This window comes from Mesoplodon mirus, assembly GCF_964341445.2.
Source record: "Mesoplodon mirus genome assembly, chromosome: 9".
In the NCBI taxonomy this organism is placed as follows: Eukaryota; Metazoa; Chordata; class Mammalia; order Artiodactyla; family Ziphiidae; genus Mesoplodon; species Mesoplodon mirus.
Genome location: NC_138985.1, coordinates 18,562,860 through 18,584,766, shown reverse-complemented (window position 1 = coordinate 18,584,766; position 21,907 = coordinate 18,562,860). Strand labels below are relative to the sequence as shown.

Sequence of the window (21,907 nt, the reverse complement as noted above, 5' to 3'; positions counted from 1 at the left end):
TTAGCTCCTATTATTATTTAGGTAAACACAAACGCATTACAGGTTTATGTACAGAATTCTCTACGAATGTATAGACAGTTATTGTCAATACATACAATACATACAATTCATACACATCTCACTTTCTATTTATACAAGTACAGCTACTACTAAAATCAACGGTTCAATTCAAATTAATAAAGTAGTCATTAACTTAAAAAGGAAAAGAATATAGTGAGAGCTGCTAGAGAAAATCATGTCCTACGTATTCCCTATTCCACCTGGACGAGGCAAATAATCCTTTTTACCGGGGAACTGATAAACCTAGGAACCTTCCATTCGTGAATCTTGGTCCCCACCCGGATCTGAGTCAGTAGGACCTAGACAGCCGCATACGTTGGCGGGGGTGGGATTGGCCTACGCACCACGGAAGATTCATCCCGGAAGTAGTTGTTGGTCGTCTCCATGCGCCGGTTCCTGGACATCGTAGAACCAAGGCGCGAGGCTCGGAACGGGAGGTAGAGCTGGCGGGACTCTAAGAGCCCTGCGCCTGGGACGGGAACTACTGCGCCCGCGGGGCTGGCTCCGGCGCCATCATGCTGCTCCTGCCAAGCGCTGCGGACGGCCGGGGCACCGCCATCACCCATGCTCTGACCTCTGGTACGTGCCCACTCAACCCCTGCTCAGTCTAGCCTCAGCAGCCCCTGCCTCGGTCCTCCACCTTGGCGACCCCGAAACCTCTCTACCCTTGCCCCTGGCAGCTAGCTTATAGAGTGTGGGGCCGTGACAGGTGTCTTTTTGCTCCCTGCTATACAGAAGTCCTTCCCCAGACTGGAAGGAGGGAGGAAGGGGGGCGTCTTCCTTCTGCCCCCGCAGTTTCTTCCTTGTCTCGCGGCTGCTGACTCATGGATTGGGCGGAGGAGTTCGGGACCGAACCCTCCAGTACCCTAAGAAGGTTCTCATAAGAATCTTGCCTACGGCAGGAGACTGCCCACAGCGAGCACCCCACGTGCCGGGGGCCCTACACAGCCTTGCAGCTGGCGCTCAGTTAAACACCTCTCTCCCCTTTTACGTTTGCTCCGGCTTCGTTTTTTAAATGTCCCGACTCAGACGGTGCTCCTCATATTCAGTATGAAAACACCACTGTGTATGCTGGTGCTAAGACCCGTGTACACAGACTTTTAAAGGCAGTCATTAAGTGAAGCTTGTTCTGTGGAAATCAACTATCTTCAGTTTTTTTTTAAAAAAGGGGGGGGGTGAAACTTGTCCTGCTGCTGTAGGTTCTTAGATTTATAGCCCAGGACAGTCATGGTATTGTAAACTTAAAGAGTCTCTAATTTCAGTGATTTCATTGATTACCATAGCCACGTATACAGACGCTTGTTGTATGTGATTTTGGACGTATCTCACGGGACGTGTTGTGTTCCTGCTTACAGAAGTTTCTGTGTAATCTCACAAGTAGAGGGAAAGGCTTGAAAGGTCATGTTCTTGAAAGCCACACCCACACTACAGAGGTAGTACTTCTTGAATATAGTGGTTTTGAATGCTCTCCTGTGAATGGTAGAAGAAATCTTAATTTACGAACACAAAACATGAAAAGTCAGCTATTTTTACAAAATTGTGGCCCTTAGGTACAAGGGAAGACTTAAATCTGAGTTTTTTGTTGTTGTTGTACGCGGGCCTCTCACTGCTGTGGCCTCTCCCGTTGCGGAGCGCAGGCTCAGCGGCCATGGCTCACGGGCCTAGCTGCTCCGTGGTATGTGGGATCTTCCTGGACCGGGGCACGAACCCGTGTTCCCTGCATCGGCAGGCGGACTCTCAACCACTGTGCCACCAGGGAAGCCCTTAACTCTGAGTTTTTACCAGACAGTAAAGCTTTTTGCTTTCATTTGAAATATGAAATTAAGATGTTCACTTTTTTCCTGACCCAAACTACCTTTTTTGAATTGTTAATGTACACATATATAATGACTTACCCCACTTCCCAGAAATAATGATAAAGACTTACATTTATTTAACACTTTGTGACTTTCAAAGTGCTTTTATCGTTTGTGATTCAATCCTTCCAAGGAACCAGATAAGATAGGTATTGTTCCCATTTTACAGTTGAAGCCATCGTTGACTCATTTCATATAGCTACTAATTGTCAGACCTGCACTGAAATCCAGAGCTTCTAATTTCAGATTCAAAGGTGTTCCACTAAAGCACGGTTTCATTAGTAAATTCCTGTTAGCTGCTTGAAAATTGTCTTTCAGAAAAAATCATTGCTAGTGAATTCCTAAAATTTTTGAAAGCTATCTAAATTCAGGTATTAATAATTAAGATATTTTGAGTTATTTTTAGATTTTTTTGATGAGGCTGGCTCTTGACAGTTTATAATTATTTACTGCTTTATTACAAGTCTAAAAAGAAAGCAGATTGCAACATCTCTCCCTTTTCCTCATCTTCCTTTCATATCCCCAGGAAGGTATTGGTTTATTGTTGACATTGCTCAATGTCTTGTTTTGTCAGATAGCTGGAAGAGGTTGATTGAATCTCTCTCTGTAAATACTAGGAAATGATTATTTATTGCTAGCCCTCATGTTAACTGGATTACTGCAGTTATTTTCTCAGCTGATGGTTTTAAAATTATATTCTGATGGTGTCACTGTTTTGATCTTATTTATTGCCTTGGAACAGATTTATTCCATGCAATACATTGAAGCCTCTCTTAACGCTTTCAATCACAGCCTCAACACTCTGTCAAGTTGAACCTGTGGGAAGATGGTTTGAAGCTTTTGTTAAGAGGAGAAACAGAAATGCTTCTGCCTCTTTTCAGGAACTGGAGGATAAGAAAGAATTATCAGAGGAGTCAGAAGATGAAGAATTGCAGTTAGAAGAGTTTCCCATGCTGAAAACACTTGATCCCAAAGACTGGAAGGTACTTAATATCTGAATCTTGTTCGGTCCGATGGCAGTTTTCCATTATTAAACCATGTTTTAAGATGCTTCAACAAAATAATCATGATTGAGCACCTGTTTATTGTTAAGCCCTGAGTGGGATAGCAGTAGCCCTAGGATACTATCTCTGCTGGAGAAATCCAGAAAAAGCCATGTCTGAGTTGGTCTTAAAAGGTTAAGTGACAGTTTATGAAACAAGAAGGGAAAAAAGGTGTTACGGGCAGAAGGAATAGATACGCAAAGACACAAAGGAGTAAAAGAATATGCACTGCCTCTTCGGGGACTGGTGAAGGGTAGAGTAGCGTATTGAGGGGTGGCAGTGAGAAATTAGACTGAAAACAGAGTCGAGATGACACTCTGTTGTGTCCTTTTCATGCCATGCCAAGGAAGGGCTTTATATTTTATTTTGGGGGCAGTAAGATGTCATCAAAAGTTTCTGAGCTAATTTTAGAAAAGTAATTCTCCTGGCAGTACAGAAACTTGCTTGAAAAGGGAGGGCAGGACCAGAGGGGAAGGGAACAGTTCGCTGTTATGGGGCTAGTGCCATAATCCAAGCCTGCGAATGAGTGCTTGATGCTTGAACTAAATTTGTAGCCAAGTTTTGAGGACAAAGGGACAGATTTGCTTTTTGGGGAGGTAGACTTGACAGGTCTTGGAGACCTGGGCTGTGCCGCCCAAGAGAAGGGAATATATTGGGAAGACCCGTGATCATCCCAGCTTGAGTCACCTGCTAGACTGTGGTGTCAGTCACCAGCACGGGGTTGCAGGGAAAGGTAGTTTGTGGGGAGCGTCGTGTCTCTGCATCTGGAGCTCACGAGTCCACGCTAGAGTGAACTGCGGAGTTGTGAGCATTTACAGGGCACCTACCGTCTTCTAGCCCTGGCATGGGTCACGTCACCTTGGACCAAAGTATATAGAGAGAAAGAAACCCGAGGACTGAGCTTTGCGGGGCTTCGAGAAGCCAGTCAAAATGGCTGAAAAACGCTACTGGAAGACGGGAGGAAAACAGAGTGGATTCACAGAAACTAAAGGAAGATAACGTTTCAAGAGAAGAGTCAGCTGTGCTGCCACTGAGAGTTGAAGTAAAGTGAAGGCAGCTGGGTCATCTTGTGTTTGACAGCTGGAAATTGATACTGACGAGAGCAGCTTCATAGCCCCGGGGGTGAGGATGGACCGAGCAGAGCTAGATTGGAGTGGTTTGAAAACGAATGCTGGGGGCGGGCGGGTAGAAATATTCTGTGGGTGGCTTTTTCAAGAAGTGTAATTCTGATGGGCAGCAAAGAAGTGGAAGTGGGGTCATGGGAGGGTCTTAAAGATGAGAGATAACAGAGCTGCTTCTTACAATGATGAAAATAATCCAGTTGAAATTCAGAAGACAATTGAAAGATGCTAGCATTTGAGAGACCTAGAGAAGGTGGTATTCAGGAGGAGTGGAGTAATTTGTCTCGGTAGGATGGGCTTTCTCAATGGTGAGGGAAAGGGAAAGATGCACGGGTGCAGGTAAGATGGCAGAAAGATGCTGGAATTTGAGTAGGATAATTTAAAGTTTTTCATTAAGCAGGAGGCAAGGCCATTGATGAGAGGGTGGGGCAGGGTCTGTGAGGTTTAAGGAAAGGCTAGAGGACTGAAGTATGTAATAATACGTAATAATAGTCTTAGGGAGTGGAAAAGCAAACCAACTGGAACAAAGTGAGTGCCAGACATAATAAAAGGAGCACATCCTTAGGGAGTTTGCAGTCCTGAATTTAAAGGAAAACCAATCAACCCTATTTGACTTTTTTCTCCTGTGTTTTATGCCCTCAAGCCCTCTTTCTCCCCACTCATTCTCCAATACTAGATACACCCTTTGGGTAAGGAGCCTTCACTCAGGTGCTACCTCAATCTCTAGATTTGCAAGGATGTTAACCAAAGCAGAAATAAAAGCAGGTGCTTCCTATCCAGAGAAGCCTCATCCCCAGTTTCTCAAAATTTCCATCCAGCCTTCTTTGCTCCACGGCTCCTGTCCTGTCATTGCCACTGGCCCAACCTACTGTAATATGCTCCCCTCAGTTCTGAAATCTTCTGGCTGTACCTTGATTTAAGGATGGCCATAGCATATATGTATTAAGAGAAATACAAGACCAAGAGTTCTTCAGTCAAGTTTTGGAAAATGCTGGGCTATATAGGTTTCCATCTGCTTGTTTTTGTTTTTGTTTTTAATTGCAGGACTTCTCAGAGCCTTTGTTTGGCTTCTGTGCGTACAAATTATTAAGAAGGCTATATACAATGCTCCACATTTCCCAAACTTCCATGACCTCAGAACCCGTTTTTTTTTAAATTTTTTATTCATTTATTTACTTATTTTTTGGTTGCATTGGGTCTTCGTTCCTGCGCATGGGCTTCCTCTAGTTGCAGCGAGCTGGGGCTACTCTTCATTGTGGTGCATGGGCTTCTCATTGCGGTGGCTTCTCGAGGAGCACGGGCTATAGGTGTTTGGGCTTCAGTAGTTGTGGCTCATGGGCTCTAGAGCACAGGCTCAGTAGTTGTGGCGCACGGGCTTAGTTGCTCCACAGCATGTGGGATCTCCTCGGACCAGGGCTGGAACCCATGTCTCCTGCACTGGCAGGCGGATTCTTAACCACTGCACCACCAGGGAAGTCCCAGAACCCATTTTATATGGAACATCTCACTAGATTTCTGTTATGAGAGTCTCACTTTGGGAAACTGTTTTAGGGTACCAACACAAGGAATAGGATATATGGCTTCATTTCAAACTTGACTCCCATTTTGTGTCTTTATCAGAACCAAGATCATTATGCAGTACTTGGACTCGGCCATGTAAGATACAAAGCTACACAGAGACAGATTAAAGCAGCTCGTAAGTACTTAGTTATTTTGAAATAATCAAATATCTGGTATAGGAAATGTTATCCTCTTGAAAAGATATGCAAGATCACAGTTTATAGCCATAACTCTAGATTTAACATGTATTCTATGGTATAACGATGTGTAACCACAGTCTCTTACCTGCAAAACCAGAAAAATGCAGTCTCGTGAATGGACTTTCTCATTAGGAACAAGAAATCAGGGTGTGTGTGTGTGTGTTTGTGACAGGATAAAGAACACTCCTCCAATAGCAAGCTTTTAAAAAATAATATTTCACCTCCCCTTGGAAGTATGGCCAGCTGTACTTAGTGGAAGTTGCCTTGTTACTTAGATTTTTCAATGTTTTTTTGTGATCTTAGGTCACATCTTTGTTGATACCACTCTCTCTTTTTTTTTTTTTCTTTGCGGTACGCGGGCCTCTCACCGCTGTGGCCTCTCCCGTTGCGGAGCACAGGCTCCGGACGCCCAGGCTCAGCGGCCATGGCTCATGGGCCCAGCCGCTCTGCGGCACGTGGGATCTTTCCGGACTGGGGCACGAACCCACGTCCCCTGCATCGGCAGGCGGACTCTCAACCACTGCGCCACCAGGGAAGCCCCGAGATTAATTTTTGAATATTCTGTTGCCAGAAGTTTTGCACCCTGACTGTACAGATTATTAACGTTATGTGGGTTTACGATTCACTCTCTGCCACCTTGCTGAATATTCTCAGTATTTATTCAGAAGCAGACTGTTGTTCTCTTTCCTCTGTCACTGTAAAATAGACAGTTGCTACTTACTGCTCTCTGAAATCTTGTCCAGAAGTAAAAATACAAAGTTATTGTTTGCAAATTTATCATCATTAGCACAGACAAACCTAATAATAATGTAAGACTGATGACATTTGAGATCCTTCTAGTTCTTGAATCCTTTCACAAACACACACATAAAGGAGGTTGGTGGGGGTTTTTTAACATTTTATTTATTTAATTAATTTATTTTTTTAATTGAAGTATAGTTGATGTACAATATCATATAAGTTCCAGGTGTACAGTATAGCGAGTCACAATTTTTAAAGGTTATACTCGTTTATAGTTACTATAAAATATTGGTTGTATTCCCTGTGTTGTACAGCTTATTTGTTGTACAGCTTATTTTATACATAATAGTTTGTAAAAAGTTTTAATTTTGTTTAATGTATTGATATTTTGAATTGCTGTAATGAAAATTAGGGATTCAATTACGTGTGGATAAAGTAAGTGGTCTTTTTTTCCTTTTCTGCATTATCTGAAAAGAGTATACTAGGAAAGTTGAATGATGGGCTAAGAGAAAGTACTTGAGTACTAACAGTGGTATTTCAATTTTTTTCTTGAAGAAAAATTGCCACAGTGGCAAATGATGCATGTAGGTTTGCTATTCTTAACGTGGAAGTAAAATCTTTGATTTGAATTTTCTAAATTTAATCATTTTAGCTTAAAATACTTCCCATGTTTTAAACTGAAAAGTTTCATATTATGCCTCTTAAAAAGTTGAAATCAGAGACTTTTTGTAATAATCTGTAATGGAAGAGAATCAGAAAAAAAAAATACATATATATATATATATATATATATATATAAAACTGAATCACTTTGCTGTACACCTGAAATTAACACAGTATTGTAAATCAACTATAATATTTAAAAGATTCATAGAGACTTTTTATAATAATAGAGGTATGAATGTACAATAAAAGCCCATTTGCTAATGTACCCTCAAAACACCCCAGAAACTATCTTTGGTGGGGAAGGGTGGAGAGGTAGGTCTTTGAAATTTCAGTAAATATACACAACAGCTGTTCTTTGGCCTCCGTTGCCTTATTTTTAATATTGGGTGACATCTTTTGCCTCTCCCAACCCCACCCCTGGGACAGAATATAGGAGAATCTCAGGATGCCCTACTGCACATGAATGACTAGATGTGATTAGGTGGAAAAGTCAATGAAGAAAAAAACACTGTAGCATAAGAGGAGACTATCCAAGAAAACACTGAGACATCACCTGTCTCAGACTCTACAATCAGGTTCAAAAGAAAACTTAATTGCTCCACGTTGTCAGTGAGATATGAAGACACTGCCTTGGGGGCGGGGGGAGCAGCACAGGCACTGCAGAAGGAGACTCGCGAGAAAAAAGTAGAATTGCCTGGAAACTAAAAACAGGAGAGCAGCATTTAGAATTCGAAAGGCTGACGTACAATTAGAAAACAAAGTAAAGCAGAGGACAGCCTTGAGGAATGTTCGCAAGACTCAGAAGGAAAGAATAAAGAGATGTCAGATTTCCCCAAAGAAGAGGTCAGAATGAATGTAACAGAGACAGTAATTGCAGATAAAGAAGAAAAGTTGCCTGATTTATTATAAAAAGATATGACTTGAGATTGAGAATGTTTGTAGGCACGTGACTTAGGTTTTACTCCTCAGCGTTTCAAAGGGGAACCGATGTGAGTTAGGCCGAGCTGAACAGCATCTGTTTTGACAGCAGGGGTGGAAGAGCAGTGCCTTGAGGAGCTATGGCTTTCCCCGAGCACTGGCCGTGGGAGGAGCCTGTGCTCCGTCCCGCAGTGCCCAACAGTGGTGCGGTCATCACACCTCTGAACTGTCTGGCATGCTGTGATTATTGTTCCTGGCTGCTTAGCTTCCAAGCCTGATGGTCAGACGCTCAGTTCCTGTGAGCCGCCTAATAACCTTTAAATAAATTCCTTTCCTGCTCAAACCAGCTAGAAGGTGAAAATGTCTTCTCTTGAGTGTTAGTGGAGAAACTGATAATACACTTGACTATAAGAAAAATCTTGGAGCTCAAAAAAAACCAAAAGTGTATTTGTCAGTTTCTGAACCCTTGCAGTATATGTAGAAACAACTAAATATGCCCATAAAAAGATTTGTACAAAAATATTCATAGCAGCCTTATTCACGATATCCAAAAACTGGAAACTACCCAGATGTTCACCAACAGGATGATGGATAAGCAAACTGCTGTATACAATAGAATAGTACTCAGCAGTTTTCAAAAAATTACTAATATACACAAGGTGGTGAATCTGGAAACATTATGTCAGATACAAAGACATACTGTATGATTCCATTTACATGAACTTCAAGAACAAGCGAACATAATCTGTGGTGACAGAAATCAGAAAGAGGTTGCCCCAGATGGTAGGGGGTAGGAGTTGACTGGAAAAGGGAACTCTGAGTGCTGGAAATAGTCTGTATTTTATTTTGGGTGGTAGTTAAGCGAGTGTATACAGTTGTCACAACTTACTGAACCGAATACTTAAAATCTGAACATTTTATTCTGTGTAAATTTTCTCTCAATTTAATAAAATAGATCTGATTAAACAAACCAAAAAAAATCACTTGGGAAATTAAATAGACTCTTTTGCACCTAGACAGAAATAAAAATTGTATTAATAGATTCTTTTCATGAAAGTAAGATCATTGCCTGTCAAAACATATGGGATGGCAGCTAGATCTGTACCATCAATAAGTTCATTGCCTTCAGCTATTGTGTTACGTTTTTTGTTTGTTTGTTTGGTTTTGGCCACGCTGTGTGGCATGTGGGATCTTAGTTCCCCAACCAGGAATCGAACCCGGGCCCCCTGCGGTGGAAGCGTGGAGCTTGAACCACTGGACTGCCAGGGAAGCCCTATGTTACCTTTTTTGAAGGAGGGAAAAAATAAAATGGGCGTTCAATTCGAATGTTTAAAAGAATAGTACTAAGGAGGGTAGAGGGAAAAACTAGATAAAACAATATCTTCCAGTGGATTTGTGAGAAGAAAAAACAATCATGAAATACAGAAAGGATGAAAACAATTACAGAAGATATTTTTAACTGAGACCACTATTAAATGCAGTGAATTTGAAAATTTGATAAAATTGGCTTTTTTGGAATTGAAGAAATGTAAAGAGTTACCAAGAATTATCTCCTAAAAAATGTTTTAGGCCTAGGTGATTTCTTAGATGAATTTTTTTTCAAATGCTTAAGGAATTGAACATTCTCATGCTGAATGTAAACTGTTTTTGGAACAATTCATTTTGTGACATTAATGTCATCCTAGTATGAAAACCTGGCATTGAAAGGCAGAATTATGGAGACACTAAAAAGTTCATGGTTGCCAGGGGTTGGGGGTGTCGAGGAGGGATGAACAGGTAGAACACAGAGGATTTTTAGGGCAGTGAAACTACTTTATATATTATGATGCATACATGTCATTATACATTTATCCAAACCCACAGAATGTATACCACCAAGAGTGAAAGCTGTGGCCTTTGGGTGATTATGATGGGTCAGTGTAGGTTCATCAATTGTTAACAAACCGCGGGAATTCCCTGGTGGTCCAGTGGTTAGGACTCAGCGCTTTCACTGCTGGGGCCTGGGTTCCCTCCCTGGTCGGGGAACTAAGATCCCACAAGGCACATGGTGCAGCCAAATTAAAAAAAAAAAAAAAAAAAAGCTAGATGAAAACAAAATTGTAGCAAGTGTACTGCTCTTGTGGGGGATGTTGAGGAGGAGGGGCAGGGAGGGAAGGCTGTGCATGTATGGGCGCAGAGGGTATATGGATCTCTTAATCATCCTCTTAATGTTTCTGTGAACCTAAAACGACTCTAATTAATTTTTAAAACCTGGCAAAGAGAGCTTTTTTAAAAAAAACTACAAATATCACCCATGAATATAATACCAAAAAAAAAAAGCACCCAGTTAAAATAATAGCAAATTAGGGCTTCCCTGGTGGCGCAGTGGTTAAGAATCCTCCTGCCAACGAAGGGGACACGGGTTCAGTCCCTGGCCTGGGAAGATCCCACATGCCGCAGAGCAACTAAGCCCGTGCGCCACAACTACTGAGCCTGCGCTGTAGAGCCCACGAGCCACAACTACTGAACCCGCGTGCCTAGAGCCCGTGCTCCACAGCAAGAGAAGCCACCGCAATGAGAAGCCCGCACACTGCTCGCCACAACCAGAGAAAAGCCCATGTGCAGCAATGAAGACCCAACACAGCCAAAAATATAAATAAATAAAACAAAATTAATTAATTAAAAAAATAGCAAATTGAATTCAACAGTATATTAAAAGAATAATGCCCATGAACAAGATTTCTCTTAGGAAATATGTCAGTATGATGTCCTAAGAAGAATGTGAAAGTACATATAGTATAATTTAATATCCACTCCTTTTTGGTAAATACAACTTTGAAAAGAAATGCAGTTAATTCCCTACTTAGATAAGTATTTCAGACTCACTGCCAACAAACTTTTAACTGTGTGACATTAGTGATATTCCCATAAAAGCCCATGGGGGAAACTTACCTGCCCATTACTGTTATGCTATTTGGGAGTTTGGGTCAGTGAATTAATGATATTAAAGGAGAGAGAACTATTAGAAAGAAAGAAAGAAATATATTATTTGTAGGTAATATAGGATCTACCTAAAAACTGAAAGAGCTGAGTCAGGTAGCCAGATGCAAGAAAAATACACAAAAATAATACACAGTTTTTGGAAGTTACCATCAAATTAGAAAGCTATAGTCATTTTAAAGATAATCCTGGGACAGGAATAGGTAACCAGAAACAGACCCTGGGAAAATTTACTGTGATAAAGGAGGCATCACAAATTAGTAGAGAAGGGAGGATTATTAAATGGTATTAGGACTTTGAAAAAAAACTAAGCTTTTCAATTCCGACCGTAGAAAATATTAAAATAGAAACATATATCTCAAACTTTTGCAGAATGAAGGACCTTCTACCTTTATAAGTACTGGAATAAAATTATAAAGGAAATGATCAGTAAATAGAAATTAAAAAACTGAATGTTTTTTGAAAACAAGAATAATCACAGCAGTTGTGGAAAGCATTAGCATCAAACAGGACGGACTAGGACAGGCAGCACACAAGCACAGGCTTAGGAGTCAGGCTGCTTGGGTCGGAGCCCAACTTGGCCAGGACTTTGGACAGGTTGCATAGAGGCTTAATGGTTATTTCACCTCTCTGTGCCTCATTTTCCTCATCTGTAAAAGGGAGAAACTAATAGTACTTTCCTCAGCAGGTTACTGAGAAGATCAACTGATAAAAATAGTGCTGGCTGGCTTCCCTGGTGGCGCAGTGGTTGGGAGTCCGCCTGCCGATGCAGGGGACACGGGTTCGTGCCCTGGTCCGGGAAGATCCCACATGCCGCGGAGCGGCTGGGCCCGTGAGCCATGGCCGCTGAGCCTGCGCGTCCGGAGCCTGTGCTCCGCAACAGGAGAGGCCACAGCGGTGGGAGGCCCGCGTACGGCAAAAAAAAAAAAAAAAAAAAATGCTGGCACATATTAAATGCTCAGTAGATGTTAACAGCCAGCCATTAGTCATTGTAAAGTGACTCACACAAACTAAGAAGAAAAAACTGAGACAGACTCTCTTTCCTCCATAAATGAAGGATGAAGGGTAGAAATAAAGAACAACAAAAAATTTGTTGAGCACCAGTGATAATCATGTTTTAAATAATTGGGTCCAGTGTTGAGGTTGTGGTGAAAAGGATGTTCCCATAGGGGTGTGCAGTGGTATGACTTTTAGAACGGGACTTGCTCCTACATTTTCAGTCAGTAATTCACTTCTCTGAGTATATCCTAAGAAGAAAGAGTCCTAAATATGGAAAAATACTTCTCTACAAAATGATTCAAATTGACTAACTTACAGTAGTGAAGAATTGGAAACAATCTAAATATCCAGCAGTAGAGAAACAGTTACATAAGTTATGATAAATCTACTTGAAATACTGTATTAAGTAGTCATTAAAATTTTTTGAAGAGTTTGCAACAGTGTGGAAAATGGAACTGCTGTAATGTTAAGCTGAAAAAAATCACAACTTAAATTGGTATATATAAAATGATTATAGCTACATTTTTGAAAGCATATGCTTAAGGAGGAAGAAGTCTGTGTGGAAATACACCAAAATATGAACGGCACTTGTCTTTGGGTGCTGGCACTTTGGCCAGTTCTTAAAATAATTATTTCAGTTTCTCTGTAATTTCTGTTTAATAAGCATATATTTTACTGTAGGAGAAAATATTTTTTAAACTAATACTATGCTATTAGAAATGGCTCTTTTTAGCTCATCTTTATTTTTAGCTTTGATGCCTAAAAGGACAAATTATCTAAATCTGACTTATTTTGTAGATAAAGCAATGGTTTTAAAACATCACCCAGACAAACGGAAAGCAGCTGGTGAACCAATAAAAGAAGGAGATAATGACTACTTCACTTGCATAACTAAAGGTAAGAAATCGCTTTAGAGTCAGAAATTTCTGTTAGTGAAGATTATGTATTAATTGCTGGGATTAGGTGTCCTATGCGTTGTACTTCATTTATACCGTAACATTTAAGAACATCTTTAGTTAACATCTGGTTATTTCTGGTAATCTCCCCCAGGGCCTCACCGCACAAAGTGAGGCTCTCCTACCCAGCAGCATCAGCAACCCTGGTAGCTTGTCAGAACTGCAGCAGCTCAGGCCCTGCCCCAGACCTCCTGAATTGGAGTCTGCATTTTCACAAGATTCCCCAGGTGGTTCTTTTGAGAAGCGCATCCTAGAGTTAATTCATATACCTGTTATGTTTAATGATGAGAATACTAAGATCTTTTCCCATTTCAGACACTTTGCGGGGCTAAGCTGTTCCTCAGATGTTTTGCTGATTTAAATGAAGAAGTTGATTCTATCCTACTAAGGGGATGCCCCCCAGCCATCAATGGATATTTAAATAGCCATATCCTCATTAAGCGAATTAATAGAGGGAGTCACCATACCTAAATATTTCCTTAAATGTAATTTTACAGTTTGATGCTAATTTTTAAAAAATTGTATACACACCTTTCAAACTTATTCTTTGTTGGCCCACTCGTACATAGTGCTCAGGATGTCAAAGATCCTTTGATCTTTCACACCCTTGGGATCTAACAGTTAGTCTTCTAGCTATTTCTTTTTTCTCAGTCATGCTTTCCTAAGGGTTGAGTGCTTCTGTACTTATATGGTTTGCCAAGTATGCTATTATAATGAAACTGCCCTTATTTTAAAAGCCGGTCGATGACTCCACTGGTGAAATTTGATAAATAAACATCAGGATTATTGAAAAAAAAAAGCGGTTGAGTGTTTGTTTTGTCCTTTGCCTTCCAGAAGAGGTACTTAAAGAAGTTCTTAAGTTCAGTCGTGCTGGAGCTATGACCTAAATCCTCCCTTCCCCACAAGCACACAAAATTTTTAAATATGAAAAATAACTTTTTTTAAGAAAAAAATGTAGCATTGTGGTGATGTGACCTTATGATTTTTTTCCTCAGCTTATGAAATGTTATCTGATCCAGTGAAAAGACGAGCATTTAACAGTGTAGATCCTACTTTTGATAACTCAGTTCCTTCTAAAAGTGAAGCAAAGGACAATTTCTTTGAAGTGTTTTCCCCAGTGTTTGAAAGGAATTCCAGGTGCGTTAAGGCATCCCCTTGTGATCATATGCTCTATTGGCTGGCTTTTTTTTTTTTTTTTTAGAAAAATGAGCTTTAATTGAACTGAATGCAGAGGTTGGTTGTACTATGATGCTCTGTTGGTTGGCTTCTTGTAGTTCCAAGTTTCTGGTTTTTTCCTCTAGTAATAGCTAGTAATAGTTTTGTGTTTGTCCTCCTCATCCTCTACAATATTGAGCGCCTCTGGTGAACTTACTATACTAATTTGTTTTGCTCTCTAAATGGAAGTTCTTCCTTTCCTTGGTGAAATTACAACTCATGGGATGTTTTTCTTTTAAATTTCCTTTGGGGGAACGATGCTTGACTTTATGTAGTGTGATGCTGATACTTAAGTGACAGTAATTTCCCATTCTTTCCTTCCCCTTTGTTAATGGGTACACTGCTGCATTTGGCCCATTATCATTTAGGAAAGCTTTTGTTCTATTTTTGAGCGTCTGATTATCATAAGGTTCTCTGACAAAGGATGATTTATATTTAAGATTAAAGCATATGTAATTTATTTCATTAAAATCAGTTTTTAAGTAGTGTGAACCAATAATCTACATTTTTTGGTTCCATCTGCATTGGAAGGTTTCCTGAGAGTGCATCTTAGTTGCGTATTGGAATCAGTTGGAGAGCTTGAACAGTTCCCACTGCCTGGGTTCCACCTGGAGAAACTGTAATTTTAATTTAATTGGTTTGGAATGCCTGTAGGTTTTTTTAATGCTTCCAGGTGATTCTAATGGGCAGCTAAGCTTGAGAAGCACTTTGATTAGCGGTTTGATGCAGACTAATTATTTCCTCCACCCTTTCTCCTCACATTTGTTTTGTAACAGTGCTGAAGGTGGTTTAAAAAAAATTTATATATATATATATAGTGTATTATATTTTTTTGTGGGATGGTTTCACAGAGTGGAAAAACATGGGTCAGTAGCAAACTCAGGGTCCTTTTAGAGATGGTGGGTGAAGTGCTGAACCTACAAGTCTGACTCTTAGGGGGAAAGTGGTGGCAATGAGGGGGTGGAAATCTATTCCATTTGTGAGTATTCACATTTTTTTAAATGCAAGGCCTACCGGTCGCTTCCGTACTGCCTGTTTAGGGGCAGGACTAAGTGAGCTTGAAAAGTGGGGTTAGAGCCTGTTTTTCCTGGCCAGCTTGGCAGCTGCTACCCCCCTGTAATTTACAGAACTGAAGATTACCTGAGGGTTAGAACACTGTTCCATTGGTTTCTCCCCCTCACACCCCCTCCCCCCTTGCCCTCCCTTTTACTGCATCTGCATTTTTCAGCACTGCACTGCTGACTTCCCAGTTCCATCTCTTAGTCATGGAGGACATAGGGGAGGGATATTGTAGGGGACTAGTAAAAACTGTTGTTTTTAATAAATCAGCTTGTTGAACTTTTTGTACAAAATGTTTTGAGTTTTTCTTTTTTTCAATATTTCAGATGGTCCAATAAAAAAAATGTCCCTAAACTTGGTGATATGAATTCATCATTTGGAGATGTAGATGCATTTTATTCTTTCTGGTGAGTGAATACACTGTTTCTCCCATGCTTTCATTTTTTAAGAAGGTAAGTATTCAATAAGTGCTCGACTGACTTCTGTAAATTAATTGAGGGGTGGGAAAATTGCAGAACCTTCACTGAACAAAAGCACTGTGTTTAGAAATCAAAAAGGTTTTCACAGGGCTTCCCTGGTGGCGCAGTGGTTGAGAGTCCGCCTGCCGATGCAGGGGACACGGGTTCGCGCCCCGGTCCGGGAAGATCCCACATGCCGCGGAGCGGCTGGGCCCGTGAGCCATGGCCACTGAGCCTGCGTGTCCGGAGCCTGTGCTCCGCAGCGGGAGAGGCCACAGCAGTGAGAGGCCCGCGTACCACTAAAAAAAAAAAAAAAAAAAGGTTTTCACAGAATGCTTTATTATCTCCTATGTAATATTTAGGCTTTTATGATTATTTTTTCAGTCTGTTTTCTATTTATCAGATTTCTAGATATCAAGCACACTGTAGCAGTAAAAAATGAAAAATGAGTTATTTGAATCATTAAAAAATAATTTTTCATTTAGCTGTTTCTTTAAGTACTTGAATATATGATGAAGATGATGTTGTCTCTATAACTAATTCATTAATTTTTAATACGCAGTATTCATTTTCCATTTTTATATTATGTGTGCTATATTTTCTCATTAAGTATCTGTTAAATATGAAAACACAAAATCACTGTAAGACAAAAATGACAAAATTTAGCTCTACAAACCAGATAAAGTAATCACTACTAGGTTCCCTTAAAACTTGACAGACTAGTGGAGGTGAAGGCAGGGAAAACTTGATGAAGTCCCAGGCAAGAGAGAAACCTAATATTCAGAAGAGATAGCAGGGAGCTGGGATTTTTTTTTAGGGGTGATGAGTATTTTAGACTTTCATACCAAATACAATGTCATTTTAAAAAGAAGAAGAAAAAGACTTGTGTGGTGCTAGTTCAGTATCAAAAGAGAGGGGAGGGATAGGGATCTATTAAAATGAACTCATCCACTTATCATTAAAGTTACTTAAAATTATATGCACCTAACTTAATTTTAAAAAGAAGATTTTTTTTTCATTTGTTTTGGCTTGATTTTATTTTATTTCTGTTTATATTAGGTATAATTTTGATTCTTGGAGAGAATTCTCTTATTTAGACGAAGAAGAAAAAGAAAAAGCAGAATGGTATGTATGTAAATCATTAATAAAGGAAGATATTTGTTTAGTTCTTTGGTATTTGTGATGATGTAAAAATATACCACATATATTTTCTTTTGCATTTTCTCTTTGTGTATCCGTTTTAAATGAGTTTTTTTGATATTTTGAGATCCTATCTCACAAATTAAGCTTGATAGTGCCAGATCAGTAGTTGGTTATGAAGCTTAAGAAATTGCCAAGGAATGTAATTGTCAATAAAGCTCAAGTCAGCAAATTCTTTTTCTTCTGGTTGCTTAACCAGTTTTCTTTTCATTTTCCCTATATGTGTAGGGAAATTCTTTTGACATGAATGTTCCCAAAAAATTAACCAAAAATAATAGTAAGTACTATTACCCTTTAATGTTAATAATGACATAGCATTTTAACCTTTCAAGACATTATTTGCATTGTAGCTAAATTATAAAGTATTACATTTTCCTATCATACCATCCATAAGCACTAGTTTATTTCCAATATTTCCTACTTTATAGTCGTGACGAAAGGAGGTGGATTGAAAAGCAGAACAGAGCAACAAGGGCCCAAAGGAAAAAAGAAGAAATGAACAGAATAAGAACATTAGTTGGTAAGGATAATTGATGGTTTTTTTAAAGTTCTGTAATTAAATGTTAGAAATTCAAAAGATTAACTTTTTTTCTGGTAGATAATGCATATAGCTGTGATCCAAGGATAAAAAAATTTAAGGAAGAAGAAAAAGCCAAGAAAGAAGCAGAAAAGAAAGCAAAAGCAGAGGCAAAACGGAAGGAGCAAGAAGCTAAAGAGAAAGTAAGATGACATTTGACAAAGTTGGATTTTAAATATTCATAAAATCTTCAATCTTCAGATCTATTTTTAAATACTGTAATCTAGCAGTAGAGAATTAGGTGCTACTATGAAAGAATTGTGACATTTGGCACAGTTGATAGAACGATCTTCCTTACCAGCAAATTCTTATTGAGCAAAAACATAATGTCATATAAATTTCTTAATACTACACTCACTTCTAATATGTCCTTTTTACATTTCTAATAAATTTTTATAGAACTTTACCATCTGCTTTTCCTTCAGTCTTTGATAAGTTGATGTTTACCTTTGTGTAATTTAAGTTATTAAAAATTGTATTTTTTGAATAAGATTATAGAGCATTTTGGAATTCTAATTTTCTTATTAAATCATTTTATTTTCCATTATTAAAGCAAAGACAAGCTGAATTAGAAGCTGCTCGGTTAGCAAAGGAAAAAGAAGAAGAGGAAGTTAGACAACAAGCGTTATTGGCAAAGAAGGAAAAAGATATCCAGAAAAAAGCCATTAAGAAGGAAAGACAAAAACTTCGAAACTCATGCAAGGTACGTCAGACTGATTGAACAAGCACTACATACAAGTAAAGCAAATTGCTGATTAAGCTTAAAAATATTTCTATACTATGGAAATATAAACTACTGTACACATTTTATCTCAGAATATAAACGTTTTTAAATTCACTTTTTAAAAATTTCACACATGCATATTCAGTATGCAACCCTGATAGGGTTGGTTGTGTTTTTGTTTTTGTTTTTTTTAACATAACCATCTTGCCATTTTCAAACCTAAAAAAAAAGTTGTTTATTATTCTAATATTTGTTCCATATTCACATCTCCTTGATTATCTCAATGTCTTTTTATCTAAAGAAGATCAAAGATTTCCGCTGTGTGTCTCCTGGTTGTGTCTGTTGCAGGTCCCCTACCATCACCATCTCTCCCCCTTCCCCTGGTTGGAGAAATCGGATCGTTTGTTCTGAAAATGTGCCACAAATTGGTTTTGACTGGTTACTTCCTTAATGGTGTATAATTAATTTTTATCAAAGAAAAAGTTCTTTAAGAAGTTAAACTTGGGTTGTTTTTAAGGATCTAAAAGCTTCATTTTTATCTAAATAAAGGGATATCATTCAGTTGAGTACTGGTAGTTTGTGTTCAGGTACAGTTTTTACTAAAAAATATTGACTTAAAAAACCCCAAAAGTTTTCAAATATAGTTTTGTCCAAGAGATGGTCTTACTTTTTAAACTGGTAAAGTTAGAGACCAGTGTTGTTCCATATCAAGTAGCATCGAATGAATAAATTAATGAAATTCCAAGCTATAGTAGAGATTGCTGCACAGTATACTACACCATTGTAGTTAAATTCAGCAAGTATGTTTACTGTGTATAGAAGACTTTTTCATGTACTGTCCAGAGGCTCTAGACACTAGTATATGTATTCTAATATATGCCATCCTAAATCTTCAGTTAATAAAATTGAAATTAACGTGCCCCATTAGCAGGCTTTGAAAGACATTTAATAAAAATACAGGGCTTCCCTGGTGGCGCAGTGGTTGAGAGTCCGCCTGCCGATGCAGGGGACACGGGTTTGTGCCCCGATCCCGGAAGATCCCACATGCCGCGGAGCGGCTGGGCCCGCGAGCCATGGCCGCGGAGCCTGTGTGTCCGGAGCCTGTGCTCCGCAACGGGAGAGGCCACAGCAGTGAGAGGCCCGCGTACAGCAAAAAAATAAAAAATAAAAAAAAAAATAAAATAAAAATAAAAATAAAAATAAAAATACAAGCACAGGGGCTTCCCTGGTGGCGCAGTGGTTGAGAGTCCGCCTGCCGATGCAGGGGACACGGGTTCGTGCCCCGGTCCGGGAAGATCCCACATGCCATGGAGCGGCTGGGCCCGTGAGCCACGGCCGCTGGGCCTGCGTGTCTGGAGCCTGTGCTCCGCAACGGGAGAGGCCACAGCAGTGAGAGGCCCACGTACCGCAAAAAAAAAAAAAAAAAAAAAATACAAGCACAGGATGTCTCTAAGCTTTTGATAAGTAAGAGGAAAATCTAAATAGAAAAAATGAAAGATTTTCCTCAGATTTCACCTAGAAAATTATACTGAGAAGAATGCAGTATAATCATAGTAGTTGAGAGCATGGACTCAGATTTGAAGTAATTTTCCACTTCCCATGTCCTGGCTGTGGTCCTCAGGAGGTTCCCTCAACCCATTTATGTCTCAGTTTCCTCACCTATACAGTAACTGAAATAATACCTAGAAATAGAGTTGTGAAGATAAAATGAGATCATTCACATGTAGCACTTGTTAGATTTGGCATAATGAGAACTGAATCAACAACTTGAAAAGGTCAGTTAGAAAACAGAAAACTTGAATAGTTCTTAGAGATGGTGCCTAAATGAGGGTTAAAGTTCTGGCCTTTGGTAACTTATTATAGCTCCTTTCCAGCATGAGTTCATTTATTCATTCATCAAATATCTGATGAGCACTTAACTATGTGTCAAGCGGTTATAATTGATGTTGATTCTATGATGACACCGTCTTTGCCTTCAAGAATCTGCTGGTTAACGATAGAGAATGACAAGAAAACAGGCCAGTGAAACACTTTAAGATGGGTACTAGGACAAGAAGGTACCGAACAGGTGGTCAAGGAAGGCTTTCTGGATCTAGTGGGATTCAGCCAGGTGAAGCAGTGTGTGTATGGGATTAGAGATGAAAGAGATCAGGGAGCACTGAGAGAGAGTAGAGATCCAGAAAAGTGAGGTTTAATGAGCCAGAGGAAGGAAGAGCATTATGTATCTTGCTAGCTTAAACGTGACGCTGATCCTGAGTCCCTTATGCTCAGGATGCTGAGAGAACACTAGAGGCAGAGCCAAATTGAGTCTTTTGCATAATCCAGGTGAGAGCATGGGCCTTGACCTAGAAGAGACGGTGGGAATAGAAGAAGGTAGATTAAATGAACCAACATTTAGGAGGTAAGACTGGCTGTTGCCTGTTGGGTATTGATTATATGTTGGAGGTGGAAGAGGCATAAGGGTTAATACATGTCCTGGTTTCTCGCGTGGAATACTGGATGGGTGATGGCATTATTCAGTGAAATAGAAAACAAAGGAAGAGGAAAAGGCTAGGGAAGAATGATTTCAGTTTAGGGCATGTTGAGTGCATTGAGATACTCAGATGAAGATGCTCAGTAGGTAACTTGACTTTGACGTACTAGTCTGGAGTTGAGTGGGATCGTCACAGAGTCGTCTACATCTCAATGGCGAGTAGTGGAGATCCCCCAGGGGAGAGAGTGTAGAGCAAGGAGGGTGGAGACGGGACACTGGCAAACACCAGTACTTAAGGCACTGACGGAGGAAGTGGAGCCTGAGAAGGAGTGACCCAAGCAGGTACGAAGAAAATCAGTAAGGCTTTTGGAGGCCGAGGGAAGTGTCACAGTAAAAGAAGCATTGGAACCTTAGCACCAGATTGCATGGATTAAGGAAGCAAGGAAAAGTGAGGAATGAGAGATGGGTCAGCAGCAGCTTAAAGCACGAGAAGTACCGACACTTTCCAATTCTTGTTCACCCAGGCACATCACGATATTCCATTCTAAGCATAATCTCTAGTTATATCAGGTTTTGCTGAACTTCCTGTTTCTTAACACACTGTCTTTTTTACAGTTTGGCACACACTAAACAGAACAGGCAGCCTAACGAAGGGATTTTAACTTGTCATTATATAGCATTTCTTGATTCTTCAGTGGTTCTGTGAGGAATCATTGTTTTATATCATCCAGAGGCCTCCTGCACCATCACCTTGCTTCTGTTTTGCGCCTCCATCCATTTAGTGATGCCTCCTTATTGCTGGCTGGTCAGGGAAGGCCTTGCATGGTGCCCAGGGAATGTGCTTGTCGGTGGCCAAGAGGCCATACAGTCAACTTAAGAACCTCTCAAGGACTTCATGCTTGGTAGTTGTGTTTATGGATGTACTCTTAAGTGCCAGTAGAGATGATGAAAATGTTTGTGTTCATACTTCTAGACCTGGAATCACTTTTCTGACAATGAGGCAGAACGTGTTAAAATGATGGAGGAAGTGGAAAAGCTTTGTGATCGGCTTGAACTAGCGAGGTATAACTGTAGAGCTGCTGTTGAAGTCTTCTTTTGGGCT

At 39.9% G+C, this 21,907-nt stretch overlaps 1 protein-coding gene across 2 annotated transcripts in view; it reads left to right on the top strand.

Annotated features, from left to right (window-relative positions):
- Positions 1–412: 412 nt before the first annotated feature.
- Positions 413–21,907, top strand: part of DNAJC2 (DnaJ heat shock protein family (Hsp40) member C2) — a 27,629-nt gene continuing 6,134 nt past the window's right edge. The window contains exons 1-11 of one of the 2 annotated variants that reach the window (XM_082631583.1): positions 413–639; positions 2,709–2,899; positions 5,701–5,776; positions 12,942–13,040; positions 14,095–14,236; positions 15,700–15,780; positions 16,891–16,956; positions 17,460–17,551; positions 17,630–17,751; positions 18,162–18,311; positions 21,779–21,867. In XM_082631583.1, the coding sequence (XP_082487709.1) occupies positions 576–639; positions 2,709–2,899; positions 5,701–5,776; positions 12,942–13,040; positions 14,095–14,236; positions 15,700–15,780; positions 16,891–16,956; positions 17,460–17,551; positions 17,630–17,751; positions 18,162–18,311; positions 21,779–21,867 (1,172 nt within the window). In that variant the 5' untranslated portion in view covers positions 413–575. The remainder of the gene's footprint in view (positions 640–2,708; positions 2,900–5,700; positions 5,777–12,941; positions 13,041–14,094; positions 14,237–15,699; positions 15,781–16,890; positions 16,957–17,459; positions 17,552–17,629; positions 17,752–18,161; positions 18,312–21,778; positions 21,868–21,907) is intronic. The other variant, XM_082631584.1, reaches the window with a different exon arrangement.